General features: G+C 38.5%; 1 protein-coding gene across 1 annotated transcript in view; it reads left to right on the top strand.

Moving 5' to 3' along the window:
* Positions 1–23905, top strand: part of LOC122814431 (zinc finger protein 19-like) — a 181206-nt gene that overhangs the window by 140395 nt on the left and 16906 nt on the right. The window contains exons 5-6 of the mRNA XM_044087011.1: positions 7139–7265; positions 10269–10391. Coding sequence (XP_043942946.1) covers positions 7139–7265; positions 10269–10391 — 250 coding nt within the window. The remainder of the gene's footprint in view (positions 1–7138; positions 7266–10268; positions 10392–23905) is intronic.

Here is a 23905-nt window from a genome sequence, read left to right as displayed (position 1 = left end):
TAAAAATAACATTTATTACAAATAAACCAAATGCACCATAAAATTGACACTGTATAAACACTGTAAATAGTTATGCTTGATTCTTAAATAAGACACTACAGAAATGTGTGAACATTCATTAAATGACAGTTTTGAGAAAGTCCAAGGTTCACTTACAAATTATGAAAATGTTTAACTGCCTTTTATTGTGTATTAAGTTGCTCTTTTGAAGAATTACAGGTCTTCTGTTTCACATTAAAAAAGCTCACTATTTCAATGCCAGGAGCACCCCTACAAGTAGCTGCATGGCATATCCTTCAACCCAAAAAAATAAATAAATAAATCCATAAATATAAAGAAATAAATCTCTTGCCTTCCAAAACAGACATCTTCATTTATTTAGTGACTATATTCCTCAATGCCATGTCAGAAAATTGCATGCAAATATCGTAAGTGCACCATTAAGAGTTTCCACAAGAGATGCGACAAATTAAAAAAAAAGTCAGCAATTTACAATGCATTTACAGAGCATACACAGCTCATATATTGGCTGTCCCAGACTATCAGAAACAGATGGAAGTGTACAGAAGCCTTTTTATGCAATAATTTTATAAATAATAATTAAGGCTTTTTTTTTTTCTTAAATAATTTTCACTGATTAATAGCAACAATTGATAGGGCATGAGTAGCACATGATTTATCTATGGCTGGCTTTGTTTAATCACTCAGACTTCTTCCTCTTGATCAAATTGTGCCATCTATGGGTAAATCCTGCATTACCCATGCCATGTAGTGGATTATTGAGAAATGAACCAATATCCAAACTGCAGAATAGTGGTTCTCCCTACTTTTGTTGCATCATTTTTTTTGTTCGTTTTGTTTTGTTTTTTGGTTTATTTATCCTTTGTTGATCGGGTTATTCTCACAGGGCTAGTAGCCTGTTTTCAGAAGAGACCTGATGTGGTATTTATACTACTAAACTCCTCAGCTCTTTTCAGTAAGTGCTTTAGGGTCTTTTATATCTACCTGAAGTCCACCAACTCTAGCAAAAGCAAACATGATTTTAACTGATGTAACCCTTGATCTGGACAGACCAGTCATCTTCAAATATATTTTAGACCACAGTTTTGTCTGAGCCTTGCTGCATTGTAATTCCGTATGCCTCTAGTCTTACCTGCTGCATACTGCCGAGTCCTGCACAAATGCAGATAACATTTGGTACTGACAAATGAGTGTTTTTGGATTATCCCTCCCACAACTGTTATTCATAGTCTAACTCAACTGTTCTCATACCCCCTCTGTCCTTTGGACCCCATCCATTTTCCTTGCACCACTGGCCATTAAATTAATTTGCCCTGCTGTTCCATAGCCATTTTATTAATTCCACCAGTCAGCTTCTGTACCACCACAGAGTGTGGATATTCATTTCCTGCTACATCTTGGCTGCCATCTTGGACCATTTGTTGTAGATGTCTTAAGCAATCCTTGATGGTTTGTCATCCTCTGATTTCTCTGCAGCTGTCATCCAGTAGCTTTTTCAACTATCTCACAGCCCCATGCCTTCTCCATCTTATCCCTACTCCTAAGTTTTCATTCCTACTCAGCTGAGATCCCATTTTTTCTTTCCATCTTTCAAGGCTTCCTTCATTAATTCCTGTTTTCCTGTTCCCTAAATTAGATCACCCAGGCTTTCTCTAAACATAGCAAACAAAACATCCACAACGGACCACCACAGAGCTAAAATTCTTTTAATAAAACAACTTGAAAATCATAAAAACAAAATAAAATAAGTTGCAGCTTCAGCAGAGGAAATGTATAAGCACTTTCAGCTTAATAGCCTTCTTCAGATCCTCAGTTTGTTATGCCTCTGCAAATTAAGTACGACAATCAACCAATCAGAAGCTTGAGAAAGGGACAACTCCTCCTTTGACTATTCAGTATTTCTTAGTAGGGGCACCACCCCCTTAGCACAGGTTTTATTGTAAATACTGCATTCAAACCGAGCTTTTGATTAGCCTGCAAGTCCGCTATCCATTTAACTTCACTGATCTCGGTTTTATTTTGTATATCACCTTCCCTTATATTTTCTTGAAGAGTCTCAAGAACCATAAAGTTAAACGAATGGCCAACATGCTCCATAACATGATTTGCTAGAGCACTGATTTTCACACAGTTCTTTATATCACTCATGTGACGTAAAATCCGTTCTTTAAATTTTCTGTTGGTTTTACTTACATAAAAAGCTGAACAGTTGTGGCAAACTACTAAGTATATAAGATTCTTGGTGTTACAGTCAGCATACCCCTTTAAACTATAAGACCTTCCAGTAACTGGATGAAAAAAACAGTTCATTGTGTTGATACAACTGCATGCCTTGCAACGGCCACATATATAAGTACCTTTTTTGGAGCTGGTCTTCTTCTTGCTTATTCCATCTTTATTACACAATAATCTTTTCAGATTTTTCTTATTCTGAAAGACAAATTTAGGTGTTTCACCTACAATATTTTTTTATATTTTCATCCACAGTTAAAACCGACCAATATTTTCTCACTGTTTGACAGATCTGCGAGGTGTCATTGCTGTAAGTTAGCATACATCGCAAATTATCAAAAGTCCTTTGCTGCTTTTGATATGTTTTATTAATCCTACATTCCAAGTATAGTGGGGGACCTTTTTAACTTCTTATTTATATATCTTCTCCATGTTCATGTTAAAATCTCTCGTTGTGTACCCTCTGTTCTTGAGTTGTTGTTCTAAAGCATGATGTTCATAATTAAAAACTTCTTCTTTACTGCACAGTCTGGAAATCCTTACCAGCTGATTTTCCATAATATTAGAAAAAATATGTCTAGGGTGCATATTACTCTTATGGAGTAAATGATTCCTCCATGTTTCTTTTCTAAATATGGACATGGTTATACCTCTGTTCTCATCTAGGATTAGTCTGACATCTAGAAATTCAATCATAGCAGTGGGCATATGGGTTTCAAATTTTAGGAATGCAGTAGTGGTAGTAAGATAAGATATAAATTCCAACAGGGACTCTACGTCCTTGCCACACCATAAATATGTCCACAAAACATCCGTAATATTGGATACTATCTTTACACTTGTTATCATCATTCAGAACATAAATTGCTTCCCAATGGGCTAGCACTAGATTTAAATAACTATTCGTGCAGGGGGTGCCCATGACTACCCCCCCACTTTTGCCAATAGCGTTCATCTCTATAAGCAAAGATATTATTGTTTAACACCAATTCTAATAACATACATATTCTTTGTAAAGCTGGTCCTTCCATTTCTGAAGAAATAAGTTGTGCCACTGCCTTCACTCCATAATCATTAGGTATTACTGTGAAGAGGCTACATATATCCATTGTTAACATAATTATATTATCAAAGTGTGAACGACATCCCATACACTGATACAGGGACTCAAGAAAATGAGAAGTGTCTTTTAGTACTGGTGCTCTGACCAGGAACTTTTTTAGTTGGTCCTCTAAATAAATGGAGAGGGGTTCAGTAATCTATCCTCTCCTTGCCACTATTGGTGACATCGGGGAGACTTTTGGATCTTTGTCAGTTTTTGGAAGGCCACTTATCTGTGGTATTTGAGGGTGTTCTACCTTGAAAAAGTCAAACAATTCCTATGTGATAACTCTAGTTGCAAGCATTTCCAAGAGAGTTTCATGAACGGTACAAACTATTTTATGCAGTTCAATTTTATTTACCCTTCTATAGGTGTTTTCATCCTTTAATAACTCTTTCATCCTAAGGTAATACGTAGAGGAATCCATGACCATAATGGCTCCCCCTATATCCGCTGGTTTGATTACTAAATCATCTCCTATAGTGCTTTCCTTTCTACGAAGGTAATATTTCTATAACCCCCCTTTCATATTTGTTTGCCTCAATTTCACTACTTCTTTTTCACAAAGTCATGTAAATAGTTCCACGGCTGGATGTGGAACTGGAAAAAAAAATGCTCAGTTGTTTGTATTATTCAGGAGGTTTAGAATTAGTAGCTCCAAGCAGAGTTTTCAGAGTCACATTTCTCCCAAAGCACTTTATATCAATTACAAATTCACTTAACCATGAGTTTAGGGAGGGAATAAAGGACGACCCTTTCTCCAGAACATTCATCTGTTCATTAGTTAGGTGACACTTCAAAATATTAATGACTATCTTATTGCATTGACAAGATACCATTAGGCATTCACTTATTTTTCCTTCCCGATTGGGAGATCTGTACTTCTGTGGCTGTTAATGTTTTATTAATATTGGTAATTGCTGAAAAATTAGTAGGCGGTCAGCCCCTTCCTTGGGCCTTGTGGTAGATTCAGTGGATGAGCAAGCATTGTTATTAACTAACTCTTGGCCTTCTTGTCTGTTCATAGGTGTGTACTAGGTCAATGGCCCTGGAGCCTTTACAAGCTTAGCCCATAGAAGTGCCCTGCCATCATGCTGCGGTTAGTGCCCAGTGCCTCTATCAAGTAGAGCCACTGGAGTGATCCCTGGGGTGAACTTTCTATTTCCCATCCACTTATCAAGATTTCTCTTGAAAAGGGCCAGTGAGGTGCTCTGCTTGACATGTATGGGAAGTCTATTCCAGAGCATGGGCAGTTTTGGGTTATGAACCTGTCCCTCCAGCATGTTCTGTTGATTGTGGTAATGAGGTTGCGGTCCCTGGAGCATGTGGTGCAGAGGGTTTGGGATTTCTTTAGGTGAAACATTTCTAACAGGGCTAGGTCAGACATGGCTTTGTAAGTCAAGCAGAGACCACCTCTTATTAGATGATATGAGAGAGAGAAAAGCTGGAGTTTTTTTGAGTCTGTCCATGTAGGGCATGTGTTTAAGGCCTAGGATCCTCTTCATGAGGTACTTTTGTGGCCTTTCCAGCTGTTGCAGGTGTTTACTGAGGTACATGCCAAATGGGGGCATTATACTCAATGATTGTCCTAATGAGGGAAGAGTAGAGACAGATGATGATCTCTTTCTTCCTGGATGCAAAACCCTTGGCAATGAGATGTGCCACATAGAAGGACTTTCTAACCACAGTTGCAATGTAGTGGTCGATAGAGAGGTTGCTGTCAGCCTGTGTCCCCAGATCTCTTATAACACCTTCAGTGTTCTCCATTGTTTTAGTACTCATAAAATTATCTAAGGATAGAGAGTTGAGGGGTGTAACTCGGTGCAAAAGGAGTTAAAATTACATCTTTCACTACCAGCTTTGTTTGATGTATGTTATTCCCTAAGGATTTAACTGTTTCAGTAGATGTTTCTTTCTGTAATACTTTCTTGTCATGAGTCCCATCTTTTTGTCTGGGCCAGTCAAAGATGTTTCCTTGTTTAAAGTCCTGGATATGTCTTGCAAGTTTCTGGCTTTTTATATTTTTTAATTTAGTGTCATAAGCATCTAGGCTACTTTGCAATGTTTCTAACCGAGAAATACACGAGTCAGATAAATCCATAGCTTCTAGGTCATGCTGCTTTCTTTTAATCAAATTGTCTGTTTCGTCCTTCGTAAGTTTAAAATATTCTATAAGTAGCCTAATATATTGGAAACTAGTTTTCAGATTTATAGCCTGCCATCGAGCAAGAAGGTCAGGGTAAGTATTGCCACATGTCGGCATACATTTAACTCTTAGACCTCTTGGAATTTTTTGGTGGTGCATGCAGGAATCTGAATGAAACTGTTGCCATTGCAGTCTTTTAAGTTGGTAGGCTGCATGCTCTACTTGTAAGAATATGGCATCAAAAGCTTCAGTGGACTCATTCTCTTAATTTAAATGACCCATTTCTGTATCTAGTTTTAACGATAAAAATAAGGATTAGCTTGGCTCATAAACAGTCCTGGCATAGTTCTATTCGCATTTGTAGCAGAGATCAATTTACTCATTAGCTGACTGCCAGTGGCACCATCAGTTAAAATGCTTGCTTCCATGTGTGATAACAGAGATGCACCAAACTATAAAACAAAATATATGCCTCTGCGTATCATTAAAGGTCCTTTGGAAATGTAGGAGAAACACAGCAAACAAAATATCCACAATGGACCACCAGAGCTAAAATTTTATTTTATTTATTTATTTTACATTTGTTGACCGGGATAGTCCGACTGGATGCATGTCCATTTTCAGCGGAGGCCCGGGGAGAAAAGCTCCAAGGGTAAGCAGATGCAACATTACATAATACCAGCATTACATATTACAAACAGACTATTTACAGAGATTACATAAGTAAGCAAGTTAAACAAGTTCCACAGGTTACAGTTAATCCTGAGCACAAGTCAGGATTAAATTAAATTATACAGTAAACTGGTTAACAGATATTTACACATTCTAGAGAGAGTTAGCCAGGCTTGAAATCCTAAAATCCTTTTAATCAAACAACTTGAAAAGCATAAAAACAAAAGAAAATAAGTTGCAGCTTCAGCAGAGAAAATTGATAAGCGCTTTCAGCTTAATAGCCTTCTTCAGATCTGCAGTTTGTTCTGCTTCAGCAAATTGCTTAAGTACGACAATCAACCAATCAGAAGCTTCAGAATGGGACCATTTCTTTCTGACTATTCAATACTTTTTAATGGGGGTGCCACTCCTTTAGCACAGGTTTTATTGGAAGTACTGCATTCAAACCGGGCTTGAAGCTGCAACTTATTTTCTCTTGTTTTTATGGTTTTCAAGTTGTTTTATTAAAAGGATTTTAGCTACATGGTGGCCCTTTGTGGATATTTTGTTTGGTGTGTTTCTCCTACATTTCCTAAGGACCTTTAGTGATATGCAGAAGCTTATTCTTATTTTGTTTTTCTAAATATAGGTCTTTTACAGGAACTATGTGCCCTCCTGTCACTGAGAGGAGAGCGTGAGAAAGATAGCAACAAGGGACATTTTTCAACTCAAAAATGAAGGCATTGTTACTTGCATAATTGTAGAAAGGAAATTTGTACATGTTAATGACTGATTAGTTTTACTATTTTAACTGCACTTCTGGTAACAAATGCCAGTGTTACCCTACTAAAAAAAATAACACAACTTACATTGAATACATTATAAGAAAATAACACAATTTACATTGAACGCATTACAAGAAAATAGCATATTTTACACTAACCGCAGTAAAAGAAAAGATGAACTGCACTGTGTGTCTTTTACAGGCTCCAGAATCCTTTGAGGATGTTGCTGTTACTTTCTCAGCAGAGGAGATGAAGATGCTAACAAAACAAGACAAGGAGCTTCATAAGGAAGTGATGTTAGAGAACTATGAAACCTTAGTTTCAGCAGGTAGGTCTTGTCCCATCTTAAGGAGTGGTCTTTGTTCTGAGAGTTATGAGTACCTTATTAAAATGCTATGCCGAGATATCTTGTGTGTTTATTTGCTACCTGAGTAAGTGAACCAGTCACTGAGGACCAGTTTTAGTCATGAATTAAGCCACAAGGAAAAAGGTATATACGTATACAAATAGGAAGTTAATGCACAATGCATCCAAATACAGAAATAAAAAAGAAAAGCATATCCTGGTGCCTCATTCTACATTCCTGTCATTTATCTGAATCAAGTTGGCAATTTATAGGCTGCAGTTCAATTAGAATAGTTTTAAAGAAAATTTTTATTAATATAACATATTTACAATGTATACACAGAAAGGAAGAAATTCAACATCACATACTTATACAATGTTAGGAATACATTAATTCATAAAGGTAATCTTACACAATTAACACATTGAGTCTTGGCATATCATTAGCAACATTTTAATGATATCCCAACCACTTAAAGTCTTGGTATGATTTATAGGTCTTATTCTAATCACATCTTTTTCAGTTATACATAGTATCGCTGTTAAAATTAAACATTCTTTGAACATAGGAACTGAGTTAAATTTCCATTTTTTTAATAGCTTTATTAACAACTGCCAAAAGACTCCAGAATATTTTTGTTGGTTGGAAGGAAGGTGATTCACGTGGAGAAAACCTACAAGGATACAGGAGGAGCATACATGATACAAGCATAATATAAACAAAGGAATAATCTCTGGACCCTGGAACTAAGTAGAAGAAAGTAGAAACCAGACCATTCAGAAACCTGACCATTGCATTTAGATAAAGACATCTCTGCACTGCCTCATTTGTCAGATGACCCTCAGAATACCAACATCTTTCCACACCTGAACCTATATAATCATGAGGGATCTCCCTGCTATTTGTAATGTCACAATTTGTTTTAGTGGGTTACAAGGGGTAATTAACACCATTTTTAATTAGTCTGTTTTCTTTCAGTGTTTCATATTCTTATTTTTTTATGTCACAATAGCTTTGGCTATCTATTCTTTTTATGTAAAACTGTTAATCCCTTACCTATTGTGCCATCTCTTTTGAGACACCTGATGTCCTCTATATTTTTATCTCTCTCTCTCTCATGTCCATGTTCAGTAATGATTAATCGGATTTTGTAGATGTAATCTATTGTTACTGAACTGCAGTTTACACCAAATAATTGTTACTTTGTATACCCCTTTTCCCTACCTGTATGTCCTAAAACAATGAGTGAGAAGGTCACTGAAAAAACAATCAATAAAAACAAAATGAAAACTCCAGCAAAGCTAGAACTTCCACTGAGTGACCTCCCAAACCTCTTGTATCAGAGGCACATGGGATATATGCAAATGACCCTTATGAACATCAGGTGTTTCAGCTAATTGGCAATTCTGAATGCCCATGACTTGTTTCATCATTTTAATGGACAATTTCAGGCCAATAAAGCCAAACCCCACTAGCTGTGGATATTGCATATTTCAGCCTTATGACCTCATCAGCACAGCATAAGCACAGTGTTTGACTAAGTATTACAAACTCGGGGCTGTTGTACCCAACTGATGTCCATTGTAATTAGGGTCATTGCAAAAATATCCCAAACAACAAACTAAAACAATGAGTGAGAAGATCGTATCAGAGGCACATGTGATATACTCTGCTTGTGCTGTGCTGATGAGGTCATAACAAGGCCAAAATATGCATATCCACAGCTAGTGGGGTTTGGCTTATTTGTCCATTAAAACGACGAAACAAGTCATGGGCATTCAAAATTGCCAATTAGCTGAAACACCTGATGTTCATAAGGATCATTTGCATATATCCCATGTGCCTCTGATACAAGAGGTTTGGGAGGTCACTTAGTGGAAGTTCTAGCTTTGCTGGAGTTTTCATTTTGTTTTTACTGATTGGTTTTTCAGTGACCTTCTCACTCATTGTTTTAGTTTGTTGTTTGAGATATTTTTGCAGTGATCCTAATGATAATGGACATCAACTGGGTATAACAACCCTGTGTTTCTAATACATAGTCAAACACTCTGCTTGTGCTGTGCTGATGAGGTCACAACAAGGCCAAAATATGCATATCCACAGCTATAGTGGGGTTTGGCATTATTGGCCTGAAATTGTCCATTAAAACAACAAAACAAGTCTCTGGCATTCAGAATTGCCAATTAGCTGAGACACCTGATGTTCATAAGGATCATTTGCATATATTCCATGTGCCTCTGATACAAGAGGTTTGGGAGGTCACTCAGTGGGAGTTCTAGCTTTGCTACACCTGTCTGACCTCAAAGCATAACTCACCTTTGGGCTATAACAAGGTCCTGTCAGCTCAGTAAGATGAGATTTCAGCGAGGTACACATTACAAAGTTCTTGAACTAAGTACAGACAGCAGCATTCTGAACTTCAGAGTTTTTCCTCAGCTGAATCAAGTACACAGGGCATACGTCATGCTAAACATAGGCATAAGAAACATTGATATATTTTAGACATTCTGGATATCTGTTGGTGTTTTACATAAATACAATTAGTCATACAGTTTGCAAAATATGATGAAAAGGCTCCTTATCTGGGACACAGATGCAGTTGCCTCATTAATTTACAAAAAGGTTTCAACACTTATTTTAAATATACAGCTTTTTAAAAAAATGCAAAAATTGTTTACTAGTATAAGTTGAAGTGAAACAATAATCACTGCTAGAAGGAAATGACTTCTTTAAAATGTATTTAATGTAACTGGATGTGAATAATACATTCAAAACTGAAATTCTGGTACTTCTGAACAAATGAAACATTTCATATTATTGTAGTACGTACTTTGTAATTCTTTTGGTAAACATGCTTAAGTATAGAACTGTGGAAGACTAAGAGAACATGTTTTAATCTTGTTAAATTAAACTAAACTGTGCACAGGAGCTCTTTGGAAAAATAATATATGTATATATATATATATATTTTTTTTTAATGTGTAGGTTACAAAATCCCCCGAGAGGCATTGTTAATGCTCCTTAAAGAAGATAATGATGAACTGCCAGTGAATGTTGAGGGGATAAACAGAACAGAACACAAGAATAATTTTAAAGAAAAACCCGACAGTAAGTGAACAGCTCATTAATGATGAGTTTTTATGAAATTTTCTACTCTCTTTAAAATACTTTGAAGAAAATGGAAGGAATATATATATATATATATATATATATATATATATATATATATATATATATATATATATATATATATATATATATCTAGGTTCACTTTTAAATGCCGAAATGCTGAAATCTCGTGTTAAAAAACAAACAAACCCAAAACATCGAGATTTCGGTATCTCGAAATTTAAAGATGTGGGGGGGGGGGCAGACACCTAAAATAAAGTTTTTGCAGGGGGCAAGCCCCCCTGCTCCCCCCATCCCCTACTTAAATAAGGTAACTCCGAGATTGCGGTACAGTGAAGAGAACGGTAATGCTCCTGTTGCACTTAGCGTTCTCTTCACTGTAGTGTAATCTCAGACTTGATATATTTAAGTAGGGGTGGTGTGGGGGGTGCAGGGGGTTGCAAACACTTTATTTAATTCATCTGTGGGGTTTTTTCACTTTTAAATGTCGAGATACTGAAATCTCGGTGTTTTGGTTTCGTTTGTATAAAACATGAGATTTCAGCATTTAAAAGTGGACCCATATATATATATATATATATATATATATAGTATATATATATATATATATATATATATATATATATATATATATATATATATATATATATATATATATATATATATATATATATATATATATATATATATATATATATATATATATATATATATATATATATATATATATATATATATATATATATATATATATATATATATATATATATATATATATATATATATATATATATATATAATATATATATATATATATATATATATATATATATATATATATATATATATATATATATATATATATATATATATATATATATATATATATATATATATATATATATATATATATATATATATATATATATATATATATATATATATATATATATATATATATATATATATATATATATAGTATATAGAGTATATATATATATATATATAGAGAGAGAGTATATATATATATATATATATATATATATATATATATATAGAGAGAGTATATATATATATATATATATATATAATATATATATATATCGAGTGTATAATATATATATATATATATATATATATATATATATATATATGTATATATATATATATATATATATATATATATATATATATATTTATACACACACACACACACACAGAGGAAAAGACTGATGGTAAATCTCTTAAAAGATCATATTAATCTGGTAAAATGCATATGTATGTAAAGCTTATTTTTTTATATAAACCAATATTCTTAAAATAATGATGGCTGCAAATTGGGTTTGGTGAATATGATGGAAAACAAGAGGATTTGAATAACAGCTCATAAAAAAAAACTTCATGTTATCTAGTAAGTTGTGTTAATAACGTTTTTCATGCAGTTTGACATATAGCCCCATAACTTATACATTAGAGTGCAGATTCAATAAACCCAACATGGTACTGCACTGTTTTGTATTCAGTAAGTGGCTCTCCATGGTGTGTAGAGCCGTGCAACTATGGTAAACACATTGGCATGCTAATTACAGCATAAGCAGCTGAACTGTATGCTAATCAACCAATCCAAGATGGGGGAGCTATTCAACAAGTTATAAAGCCACAGGGTAGACTCAGTGCTGTTTTTCCTGCGTATTTTCAAAACCTGTTGGAATGAAGGCACATAAAGGAGTTTACAGAGAATGTTAGAGGCTGTTTTGCTTTAATTCATGTGTGTGTACAACAGACTGAAGTGTCTGCTGCTGTTGTTGCCAATAGATGACGGCCAAGAAGAAGAGTTTTCAGACCCCAGTTAATTTATTACAATCTGCATGAGGTGGAAATTGTAGGGCATTACAGGATAGATGGAGACACACTACAGGAACTCTGCAACCTCTGTTGTCCTCAACTCAGATCCAGTGCAAACTGAGAAGAACCAATTGCAGTGGAGACAAATGTTTGTGTAGCACATTTTAGCTACAAGAACCTTTCAGAGACCATCAGGGCACATGCTGGGGGTGTCACAGGCATCCACATCCAGGATCCTCCATCAGTTCATGAATGCTAAACTCCAACATGCCAGTGACCACATATATTTTCCCCATACTCCTGAGGACAGGACCACAATTATGCAAGAGTTCTACCCTGTAGCACACTACCCTGAAGTATTGGGTATTATAAATTGTACACATATAGAAATCAAGGCACCACCTGGGGAACAGGGAAGGGTCTGCATAAATATAAATGGTAACCACTCCATTAACTGCCAAGTTATGTGTAATTCTAAGGGAATCATCTTGAATGTGTGTGCTGGCAACCCAGGCAGTTACCACAACTCCCATATCTGGCACACCTCCCAACTGTATCAGATGTTCACTAGGGGTGATATCCCATATGTTAATTTCCTGGGGAATACAGGTTGTGCACTGGAACAGTGACTGATGACGCCCATCAGAAATGCACACACACGCTGAAGAATGCCATAATGAGGCACACAGTCAAACCACAAATATCCTAAGAATGTGTGTTTGGACTGCTGAAGTCACAATTTGCTACCTAGGTACATCTGTGGGAGTCCTGCTGTACAGTCCAAGTACATGTCATGTACTGAAATCTTCACCATGTGTGCCATGACGGAAGGATCAACAGGGGAAGGGGCACACATCCCACCACCAGTGGCAAAGTCACCACAGCCACATGTGGGTGAGGTGTCAGAGGGGGAACCAGCAGCTGCAGATATAGGCATGCTCAATATGCCCTTGCATTGGCTAAGAGGCAATGGATATCACACTCACTCTCCACCTTAGGAGCTAAAACTTTCATCCTACACATGTACATATAGTAACACTGTTGCCAGGCAACACTCACAACCTTTACCTACCCATGTAATGGCTGTGTACTCTTAGCACCAGACAGACTCAGCCCTGAACTAAAATTGTAGTAACTGCTGGATTTACAAGGTATGTGTTGTACCTGAAATATTAAACTAGAATTGTGTAATAATACAAATGAATGGCATATCCTTCAATTTTGTTACTTTGTAATGTAAGTAAGTAAAAGGTGGGTGATTTTGACAGCAGTGACTCTAACATATGGCAGCAAAGACATATGTGAATATATGTGTCTTCTATCAATTAATAGGCCTCAGGCATAAAGGATTCACACATTCATACCTCTCAAAGGTACTGATGGTCACCAAATGCCCTCATACTTTTCTACTGAAAACTCATTAAAGAGACAAGTTAGAAGGTAATGAGACATGTTCATAGGTTCATAGGTAGGTACTAGGCTGTCGGCCCTGGGGCCTGTACCAGCCCAGCCAAAACGCTACGCTGGCTTTTGCCACCCAAGAAAATTATTTTCCTGTGCCACTGTCGAGCAGAGCCACAGAGGTGATCCCCGGGGTGAATTTCTTATTTCCCATCCAATCAAGATTTTTCTTGAAGAGTGCTAATGAGGAGCTCTGTTTGACATAGATAGGTAGTCTGTTCCAGAGTATGGGAAGTTTCTGGGACAGGAATCTATCCCTCCGGCATGTTCTGTTTATTGTGGTGACAAGGTTTAGGTCCCTAGAGCGTGTAGCTCAGAGGGATTGGGATTTCTTTAAGTGGAGCATGTCCAACAGCTCTGGGTTTGACATAGCTTTGTATGTTAGGCAGAGATCACCTCTGAGTAGGTGATATGCGATGGAGTAAAGCTGGAGTTTTTTGAGACGGTCTGCGTAGGGCATCTGTTTGAGGCCAGTAATCCTCTTTGTGAGGTATTTCTGCAGCCTTTCCAGTTGTTGTAGATGTCTTGTGAGGTACATACCAAAAGGGGTGTTGTACTCTATAAGGGGTCTAATGAGTGATGAGTAGAGGGGAATAATGACCTTTGTTTTTCTGGATGAGAAACCTTTTGTGATGAGGTGTAGGATTTCCTGACTACTGTGGCAATGTGATTATCAAAGGAGAGACTACTGTCCACCTGTGTCCCAAGGTCTCTTATTACACTTTTGGTGTTAAGTATACTACCGCCTTTGTTGTAGTTTTTACCAAAGGAGATGACAATGCACTTTTTGGCATTGAGCTTGAGGCCATGGCTTTGACACCAGGCATCTATCTCAGTGAGGCTCTTTTGTAGGATGTCCACATCATTAGGAGTTTCAGTTATGGCTCCTAGTTTGCAGTCATCTGCAGACTTCATTAGCCAAAGACCTTCTGTGTTAGCCTGTACTTCAGAGAAGTAGATACCAAACAGGAGAGGACCCAAGACTGAACCCTGTGGTACTCCACTTGTCACTGGTCTGAAGTCGGATTTGGAGTCTGCTACTTTCACAGTGTGGGTTCTGTCAGTGAGCCAGTTGGTAACCCATCTTGTGACATAGGGATTTATACCTAGTTTAGTGAGTTTATCTATAATTCCAGAGTGGGGGATGGTGTCGAAAGCCTTGGCAAGATTTAGATAGGCTGTGTGAACCACCTTACCCTTGTCTACGGCTTTGGTGACTGCTTCAAAGAAGTCTGTCAGGTTTAGGAGACATGATCTGCCTTTTACAAACCCAAACTGGGTGGGATCCAGAGTTTGGAGATTACCAATGTCTTTGTTTATAAGTTCCATGATGATACGTTCCATGGCCTTGCAGACCAGGCTCGTCAGGCTAATGGGGTGGTAGTTCCCGGGGTCCGTGGTGGCTCCCCCCTTGTGGAGTGGGATAACCGTTGCTGTGCACCATTCAGCAGGCACAAAGTCTGAGGTGAGGCTATGATTGAACATGGTACTTAGGTGGGGTGCCAGTTCATTCTGTAGTTCGTGTAAAATGCAGCCTGGGATGTTGTCTGGTCCCATGGATGCTGTGTTCTTGGCTTTGGAGAGTGTGGTTTTTACCTGTGCAGCCGTGATTACAGGAACTTTGCATTCTTCCAGTATAGAGATGGGCTCTTTAGGGAGTGAGAGGGGGGTAAAGTTAGCACTGAACCTATCTGCCAGGATGTTGGCAATATCAGTTGCGTCTGTATATTTAGTGCCATTGTGCTGTAACTCAGAGCAGATCTGAGTGTTGCCATTGAGATTCTTAACATAGCTATATAATTCTTTGTGGTTGTCTTTAGAATCAGTGGTGATTTTGTTTTCGTAACTAGCTTTGGAGGATTTTATCAGGGATCACAGCTTCTTACTGAAGCTGACCAGGGAGCTCCTCCAATTGTGGGATTTCACTCTTTTTTGCAACAGTTTCTTCCTTCTGTTGTACAGTTTCTTTATGGCAGGGGACCACTAGATTGGTTTCCTTTTTTTGGAGGCTAGCACTTTGGTTCTGTTTGGGATAGCACGATCCATGCACTCATGTAAGTGCTTATAAAGTGCAATTGTGTAGGATTCAGTAGTAGTCGTAACTGTATTGTCCATCTGCATGGGTGTCATGAAGTTCACCACTTCTGTCTTAAGAAGCATGAAGTTGGCTTTGGAGAAATTTTTTACCATGGTTTCCTTAGTGGGGGGTGGGGGCAGGATGTGGATATCTAGGGTAATTAGCTTATGGTCGGATCGGACAAATGAGGCGTTGACTTCAGGTGTGGAACACCGGTCACTCATGTTGGTAATGACTAGATCTAGGATATTGTTGCCCCTGGTGGGGGTGTGGCTAAGTTGATCCAGGGCATTGGAGTTTATGAATTCCAGAAAGCGTTGAGTGAAGGAGTTGGTACATGAGTAGTTTTCCCAGTTAATGGTGGGGTAGTTGAAATCGCCCATTATTAGGGTGTTTGGTTGAACCCTAATATTTTCCAGTACATCAAGAAAAGTAGCAAGCTACAATTTGGATTGCAGTTTTGCCCAGAGTTAGTTGCACTTGGATAACCTCAGCTGCATTATGCTGAGCAACTAGCCTGGAGGTGTGGATATCCTTAATGAATATGGACACACCTCTGCCTTTGGTGTTCCGGTCCAGGTTACATGGACAAAAAGTGTGGTATGTGTTATAGCCTGGTAGTCCAGGGGTGCTTTCTGGAGCCTTGAACCAGGTCACAGTCACTGCACAGATATCAATGTTCTCCATTTTAAGAAGTGCCTCGAGTGAGTGCATTTTGAGATTTAGATTTCTAGCATTGAGTAGTGTCACCCTCAGTTTTTGCTTGCCTGTTCCTGTTACGGTGGTGAATTTGTCATTTGAACCTTGCCTAAAAAAGGCACTATAGGGGCGGCAAAAACCTTAGCCAATATCCAGAATCCCAGGGGTGACGGGTGCAGGCTATCTCTGGCAAAGCATCATGGTCTGTCAACAATGTCATCCCAGGCAGACAGATACTGGATCCCTTTAGAATGGCACCAGAAGCTTAGCCAATTGTTGAAGTTAGTCATTTTGTCCTTCTACTGCGGCATCATTCTGGGTGATGGCAGAATGGTACTCAGGGCGCAGGTCATACCTGCGTGGGCTACAAGATCGGAGAGCTCTTCCATGTCTCTTTTCATGTAGTCCAGGGAGGTACATCTCCGGTCTTTCACACCAACATGGACAATGACAGAGTCATATTTGTACTTGTTGTGGAGTGACCTGAGTGCGTGGGGTATGTGGCGGATCCTCGCACCCGACAGGCAGCTGACAGTATCCTTCTCCTTGTTTAGCCTGGTGAGTGGGACATCAGTGTGCCTGACTATAGAGTCACCTATGACTAGTGTGTTGGGTACGTTGTTTTGCCTTATTGGCTGTGGTTGAGTGGCACACTGAGTCTGCGGGCTATGTGTCATTTGGGTTGTGTTGGGGGGGGTGAAGGTTGCTTGCATTTCTGCTTTGGAGGTCTCTGTTGCTTGAGCAGATTATTATTGAGAGCCTCCATGAATGTTTTTGTGTTTCTATGTGTGGATTTTGGTGGTGTAGATTTAGTGAGACTATGTGATGAGTGTGGTGTGGTGCAAGTGTTTACCTTTTCCTCTTGACTGTCAAGTTCAGTCTTGATTGGAGAGAGCTTTACCTCCAGTTTGGCTAGATAAGTGCATCTCTCACAGGTTGTAGTGTTGGGTGGTAGGAGGAGAGGGTTGTCTGTGTACATGAGGCTATTTCTACATTGTCCCAAGATGCCCGGATTCATCAGATAGACAGGAGAGAACACAGAGCTGACCCTTGGACATGCCTGAATAAAAAACTATTTTCCTCTAGATAAGTGAGGAAAGTGAGTACAAGAGCCGTTTTTCTCTAAGCAAGTGAGGAAAGTAAGTACCGAAACTGTTTTCCTCTAGGTAATGAGGAAGGTTGAGTGCTGTAGTAATTAGTAGGTTATTTAGTGCTTACAAGTTCTGAACAAGTGCTGATCACGAATAAGCAAATTCAAGTGCTAAAACTAAGAATCTGTATCTGGACTAACTAAACTAGTTACAGAAAAGGGGGAAACAAGTGCAAATGCGGGCTTTTAAATCAGAAAGTTGAGAGAAGTGGAAAAACTGCCCAAACGGCCAATAACTACAATTTCTGGGCCAGAACGACTCCTTATGTGGTAGATAGGTTACCTAGTGCTTACCACTCTCACTGATAAGCTAGAAGGCTTCCCTCCAACACAGAAAGCTTGGGGGGGGGGGCTCAGAAGCTTACATACAGTCCTGGATACAGCAAATCTGAATCTAGACTGCACTAGTTACAGGAAAGGTTTTTTTTTTTTTTTTTCAGTTTCAGACTTCGCAACCCTCAGAAGATTCTTAAAAATACTGATACAAAAAACTGTTTTGATTCTGTTAACGGTCTAACTTTCTAAGACCAAAGTATGTCAAAAGTGCAATTAGCAAAACAACACCACAAACACAGATATGCTAAGCACCAAGTCAGCTATGCACCCTGACCATCAGACACAAAGCTTATGTATCCCTGACTCCAAAAGATAAACAAGGATATGGCACAGTTATCATCACTTACATAGGGTGTTGTGGAGGGGGGGCAGGAAGCCTAAGCTGACTCAAAAGGTAAGTGAGTGTGTGTGATTAAGAAAGAGAAACAGCGAGATATTTGGATAAAGTAACAAATGGCTGGTGAGACAGAATGAGCTTTAAGCTTCACAGATGAACCATGTAACTGTTGCTTGTTTGTCTGTACGGGCCCTCCAGGTGAAATTGGTGTATCACTCTCTGCAAGAACACAGCCAAGCTCTGTGCTAGCTCTATATCTTAGTATGTTTGACAGGTGTAACCTGTGCATGGTAATTGTGGCAGTTCATCCTTGTTGTACCCGACAACGAGAACTGCTTCTGCCAGGAGTTGCACTGGCATGTCTAGACTCATGGTCAGATGCACTGCTGCTACCTGAACATGACTGTTGTCTGCTGGATGAGCTCCCGTCATGAGGATGCCCAGGACCATGAGCCTATGGCCTTCCATGTCTGGCTGTGGACACCTCAACCACTGATACACTATGGGAGCATGATCAGGTGTGGCCACATCGGCTAACATCAGATGATGTGGCTTACCTGCTCCCATGTGGATGGCATCCCCCTGTCAGCAGACATTCCATCACAGACACTGCCCATTCCAGTGCGTCATTCATCCATCCATTGAATTGTCAACACAGTAGAGGCAGTCATACATGTCAGCCTGTGCCACATCTCCAACCCTAAGCATTTCTCTGGAGGACCTATTGGAATGTACCTGCACCTCCATGATGGCCCTAAACATATGTGGCACAGGAAGACGCATGTGGATCAGGTGGAGCATGAACACCAAGCCTCCTCTGAGCACCTCTGACAACCTTCCTGCATGGCTAAGGCCAGAGTCAACAGGCACTAGAACTGCAGTAACCACACTACCCTGATCGATTGTCTCGCACTCCACCCATCCAATATCTGAGGGCTCTCTGGAATGGGTTGGCATAGGCCTACTGGTTGTGTCTGATGGAATTACAGGGGATGGCTGAATGTCAACCTCAGTGTCAGATTCAACCGTTGCACACCCTGACTGTGCCTCTGTTTGGCCACCATCATCATCTGCTGATACTCTGATATGAAGTGGTAGGAGGCACACATTTCTGTTCTCAGGATCACCTAGATAATAAGCAACAAACACAGGAAAAAAATGAGTACCTACACTGCTATAGTCCAATATATGCCAGCAAACTAACAGCGGTGCCACGGTTACAGGCAGTACAGCAATACACACAATTCTGACAACTACATCACAAACTAAACATTTCTTTGAACTGCTCATCAGTACTGATGTAAAGTACACAAGCTAAATATTTCTTTGAACTGCTCATCAGTACTGACATAAAAATGTTTGGCATACCATATGCAGATGATTGTAGGCTCCCTGTGGTGGATGGTCCTGGAAGATGTTAAGCAAAAGTTAAAGACAACATCATCACAATGAACAGTAAGACAGGGAGCAAAACTTTTTGCCCTTTATATGTCCATTAACGATACTTGTAACAAGAACTTGCATGACACGTCCACCCCAAGTCCATGTCTAATAAACCAGAATGTGTTAACTGTATCAATTTACAACTAGTACCCCAAAAGAAATTTAATGTTAAACACAACTGAAGTATTGCTGTCAATATTTTATTATACAAGAAGCATTTAACAATTGAGATAGTTAAGCCTACCTGCAAGCTCCTCCTGGGACATACAGCAGTACCAACATCAGTGACATGCTGTTGTGCACTTTCCAGTGAGCTGTCTTGATCCCTGACAGTGGACAGGAAGTTTTCATTTGGTGTCAGTGGTGACTTTGTAGTAGGCTACGCGATAACCTTCTATTCATGGGTCACTGCAGCTGCTTTCCTTCGGGCCGATGAAATCATACCAGTAGCCCTATGGTGCACCTGATCATATGTGCTGCTCTAGCCACTTATTGCATTCACATCAGCCACTGTCTCCAGCCACGTTTACATTCTGCCAGACATACCCACATCCCTTCTCAAGCAGAAAGGAACCATGTCACCTAAATGCATCCACAATAACTTCATTCTCGGGGTCACTGAAGGGGGGGCTGGGGGGATTGGGATGCCTGGGTGCCATAGTCCTAGATGACATAAAACACAAAAGAAGGATAATACTCAAGTCTCACATAAATAAAAGTCCTACTTAGATATAGTGAATAAAAGGTAATATTTCACCATTAAGCACTAGGGAAACAGATATTGAAATATAAAAAAAAGAAATTGCGTAGTTGTAACATATTACAAACTTACACAAAGTAAGGTTTGACCCAAACTTAGGACAGTAACAATAGCAAATGATGTTTGTGCCAACACAGAAATGCAGGTTGGCTGCTCCACCCTCGAAACAACAGGCATATGGCCCATTTTGCTAACAAAATGTCAGTAAACTACTGAAAGTGCTATCAAATAAACTGCCCATGAAATGTGTACACATATGCAACAGAGCATTCCATTTTATGCAATTACCAGTCATGTCTACCTGTGGCCAGCACTCCCCTAGAGGTGTGTATGCCCATCCTAGAAGTCTAACACCCCTGTGTCATTAACAGTGTAGGACATTTACATTTCATGGAAATAACACTAAAATATTGTAAAGAGAAAAACAGTTGCGACATTAACATTTGTGATGACAGTTAATAAGGCTGTGCATCTGAGAAGGTATAATGCCCTGACAAGTATGCCTGTGCCATCAGTACACTTCTGAGAAATAAATGCATACAGATAAAAGCATTTGCTAAAGTATGCATATTGTGTGTGTGTGTGTGTGTGTGTGTGTGTGTGTGTGTGTGTGTGTGTATATATATATATATATATATATATATATATATATTTTTTTTTTTTTAAACAGATTTTCTTAGTGATATTTCAGCATATCCAGTATATATCTGATAAATGCAGTCATTTATCACTTATCAAGATCAGTAGTTTTCATCTGTGCAGATAAATTCCAAAGTAATTTCTTCTTCTGTGTTATCCACATAAACAAGTCTCCTCAACTTCGGGTTGTATTATATACATGATTTCCTTTTTATAGCATACATTTTTGGCTGTGAGCACAGTGAAGATGCAATGAGGTGCAACCTCATTAGAATTGCTAAATCCCAAATATTTGGCTCAGTGTAGCAGATGTCAATTTAGTGCATGCACTCCCTCAGTGTTTGTTGCTAATTGCTTGCGACTGTGAATGATTACTGGTAGTGAGAAGGAAAAAAACAAAACAGCAGTTCAGACTGCCCTACATACAATGGGTGTGTCATTCAGGTTAGACTTACAAAGTGTAAAAGTAATTGCATCAAGGTTTTAAATGTATGTAAGCAGCACATGTTTCACAGAATCTGTTCAGTAACATTCAACCTCCCCTTAATTTCTTGACAACTGTATATTATTGCCATTTAAAATCCTCACGCATTTTTAAGAACAATTATACAGAATGCCTTACAGACTGCATGTCTCCGATTACTGGCCAGACAAGACAAGCATGAGCAACAAACACAGAGAGATAAGACAGAGCTGCATTTATGCAAGCAGTAGTCATACATTGCTATGTGATAACTCAGTGCACTACATTTGAAATTAATAGATGTACAAACAACTGTTAAATGTTTTGTTAGTTCTGTGAATTGTGTTGGAGTTGATTGTCTGCACAATGATTGTCATCCTCTACTGCAAAGCTGTTTCTGTGGCAAGAGGAATAAGACACCCTTACTGTATTTTGTAGGTTCACTGGAGTGAGAGTTCAAATCCTGACCTGTGTAAAAATATTTCATGTGTACCAACATAAAATTTGTAGTGTTGTTTGTTTAATAGATTTTTTCTTCACTTCTTCTAATTTTCCCTTTTTTAATTTTTTTATGCCAGTGTTTGTGTGGCGTATGGCTTAGCATAAACAAGGGAAATGGAAAAAGCACAGTGAATGCCATGTTTAGGTGTGCTTATCTTATTTGAGCAATGCTTAGCAATGGGAAAACCTGGACTAGTGACCCAAACAGGAATTAGACATAACACCTATATACAGGGCATAGAGAGTTTAAAGGTCAAAAAGGATACATTGTTGCAGTTTTTGCTTTCCATTGTGCAACACCACTAAACAATGTTGCGTGGCGATTAGCAATCTTCCCCAACATCTGCAGCCATTGAGTGCCTGCACACAGGAAGCAGGCAGTTAATTTCAAAATGGATACATTCTATTCATTTTTTGGGTACCACGGAAGCATGCTAATTGCATTTCGCAGCAATTGACACAGAACTAAAGAATGAATAGGGAATTATGCAATTATTTTTTAACTATTCCTGTGGCAGCAGGTGTAAGTGTATGGCAATACAAATGGTCCTGGGTTCTAAAACATGGAGTGCAATATATTTTTTACTGTTGTGACAGACTAGTTTATAGTAGTGAACAGGAAAATATGCAAGTTTTATTTCAGTACTCCTGTGGCAGTATGTTTAGGCATAGGGTTGCCAAAATCTTGGCCTTGGGTTCTAATACAGGAAATTTCAGACATTTGTACTGTTGTTCCATTTCACATTATATTAACTATCACTTATGTCACTTTATACATAATTATAAATAGTGGAGCTGATATGAATTATGTGTTTGATGTATAAGACATCCATACTGTGTTTTAAAGGTTCAGTTGTATGACTGAGAGTAATACTGTCTATTATGTTTCTGTAAGTATAATTCTGCTATCTGGATTTAGATGGCCTTCACACTTAAACACATGCACAAATGAATGTATATACAAGGACCTTGTCAGGTCACACACATACATGGTTAGCACCTCAGGCTGTCATCTGTATTTATGAATGATTCATGACTGTCTGAGAAGTAGTTCTTCTGTGGCAAAGATGAAAAATCACAGCTGTGGAAGAAAATGTTTTGTCCCTTATGCATAGGTTTGAATCCCACACTGTAAAAATAAATTTTTGCAGTGCATAAAGCCAAATGAATGTGTTAGGTCATGACACTCATGTCATCACTGCATGTCAACAAAGTTAAATCACCTAACAGTTACAGCAGCAAACACCCCTCAAACTAATGTCAAGTGTCAGATTAACCTTCCAGTTTCAAAAATTGATTTCCTACCTGCTTGACACTGTTACTCTCCTGTTAACATTGTGCAAATGTGGTTGGCATTGTTGCTTGGGTTTGTGCATTAGCAGTAAATGCAATAACAGGAAATGAAGGGGAAATCATTATTTGCTGTTGTTATTGCTTTGGGATTAGGCTTACCTGATGTTAGAGGGGAAAATATCCAATTTGGGCTGCAGAGCTGGGCTTTTCAGAAGTCCAAAATATTTACTGGTCTCCTGGTAAAGTGCCACAGCCAAAGGCTTCTGCAGGGTGACTATTCTGGTTCCCAGTACAAGTCTGAGGCTTGGTATAGTCTGGCCAAGACTGTATCCAGTGCGACTGGCAAGTGGTGAACAGCGTCAGCACCACTTCAACTAAAAAGGTGCAAGAGGGATACACTCAACCAGTGGTTGGATGAGATTCAAACTAGTGACCTCCCACAGTTGTGTAAGTATGCTAATATAGATAGTTTATAATTCATAGAAAGCT

The sequence above is a fragment of the Protopterus annectens genome, chromosome 10.part0 (genome assembly GCF_019279795.1).
Source record: "Protopterus annectens isolate FY-2018-M chromosome 10.part0, PAN1.0, whole genome shotgun sequence".
Classification (NCBI taxonomy): domain Eukaryota; kingdom Metazoa; phylum Chordata; order Ceratodontiformes; family Protopteridae; genus Protopterus; species Protopterus annectens.
Note: the sequence above shows the minus strand (reverse complement) of the source record. Positions and strands in the feature narration are given on the sequence as shown.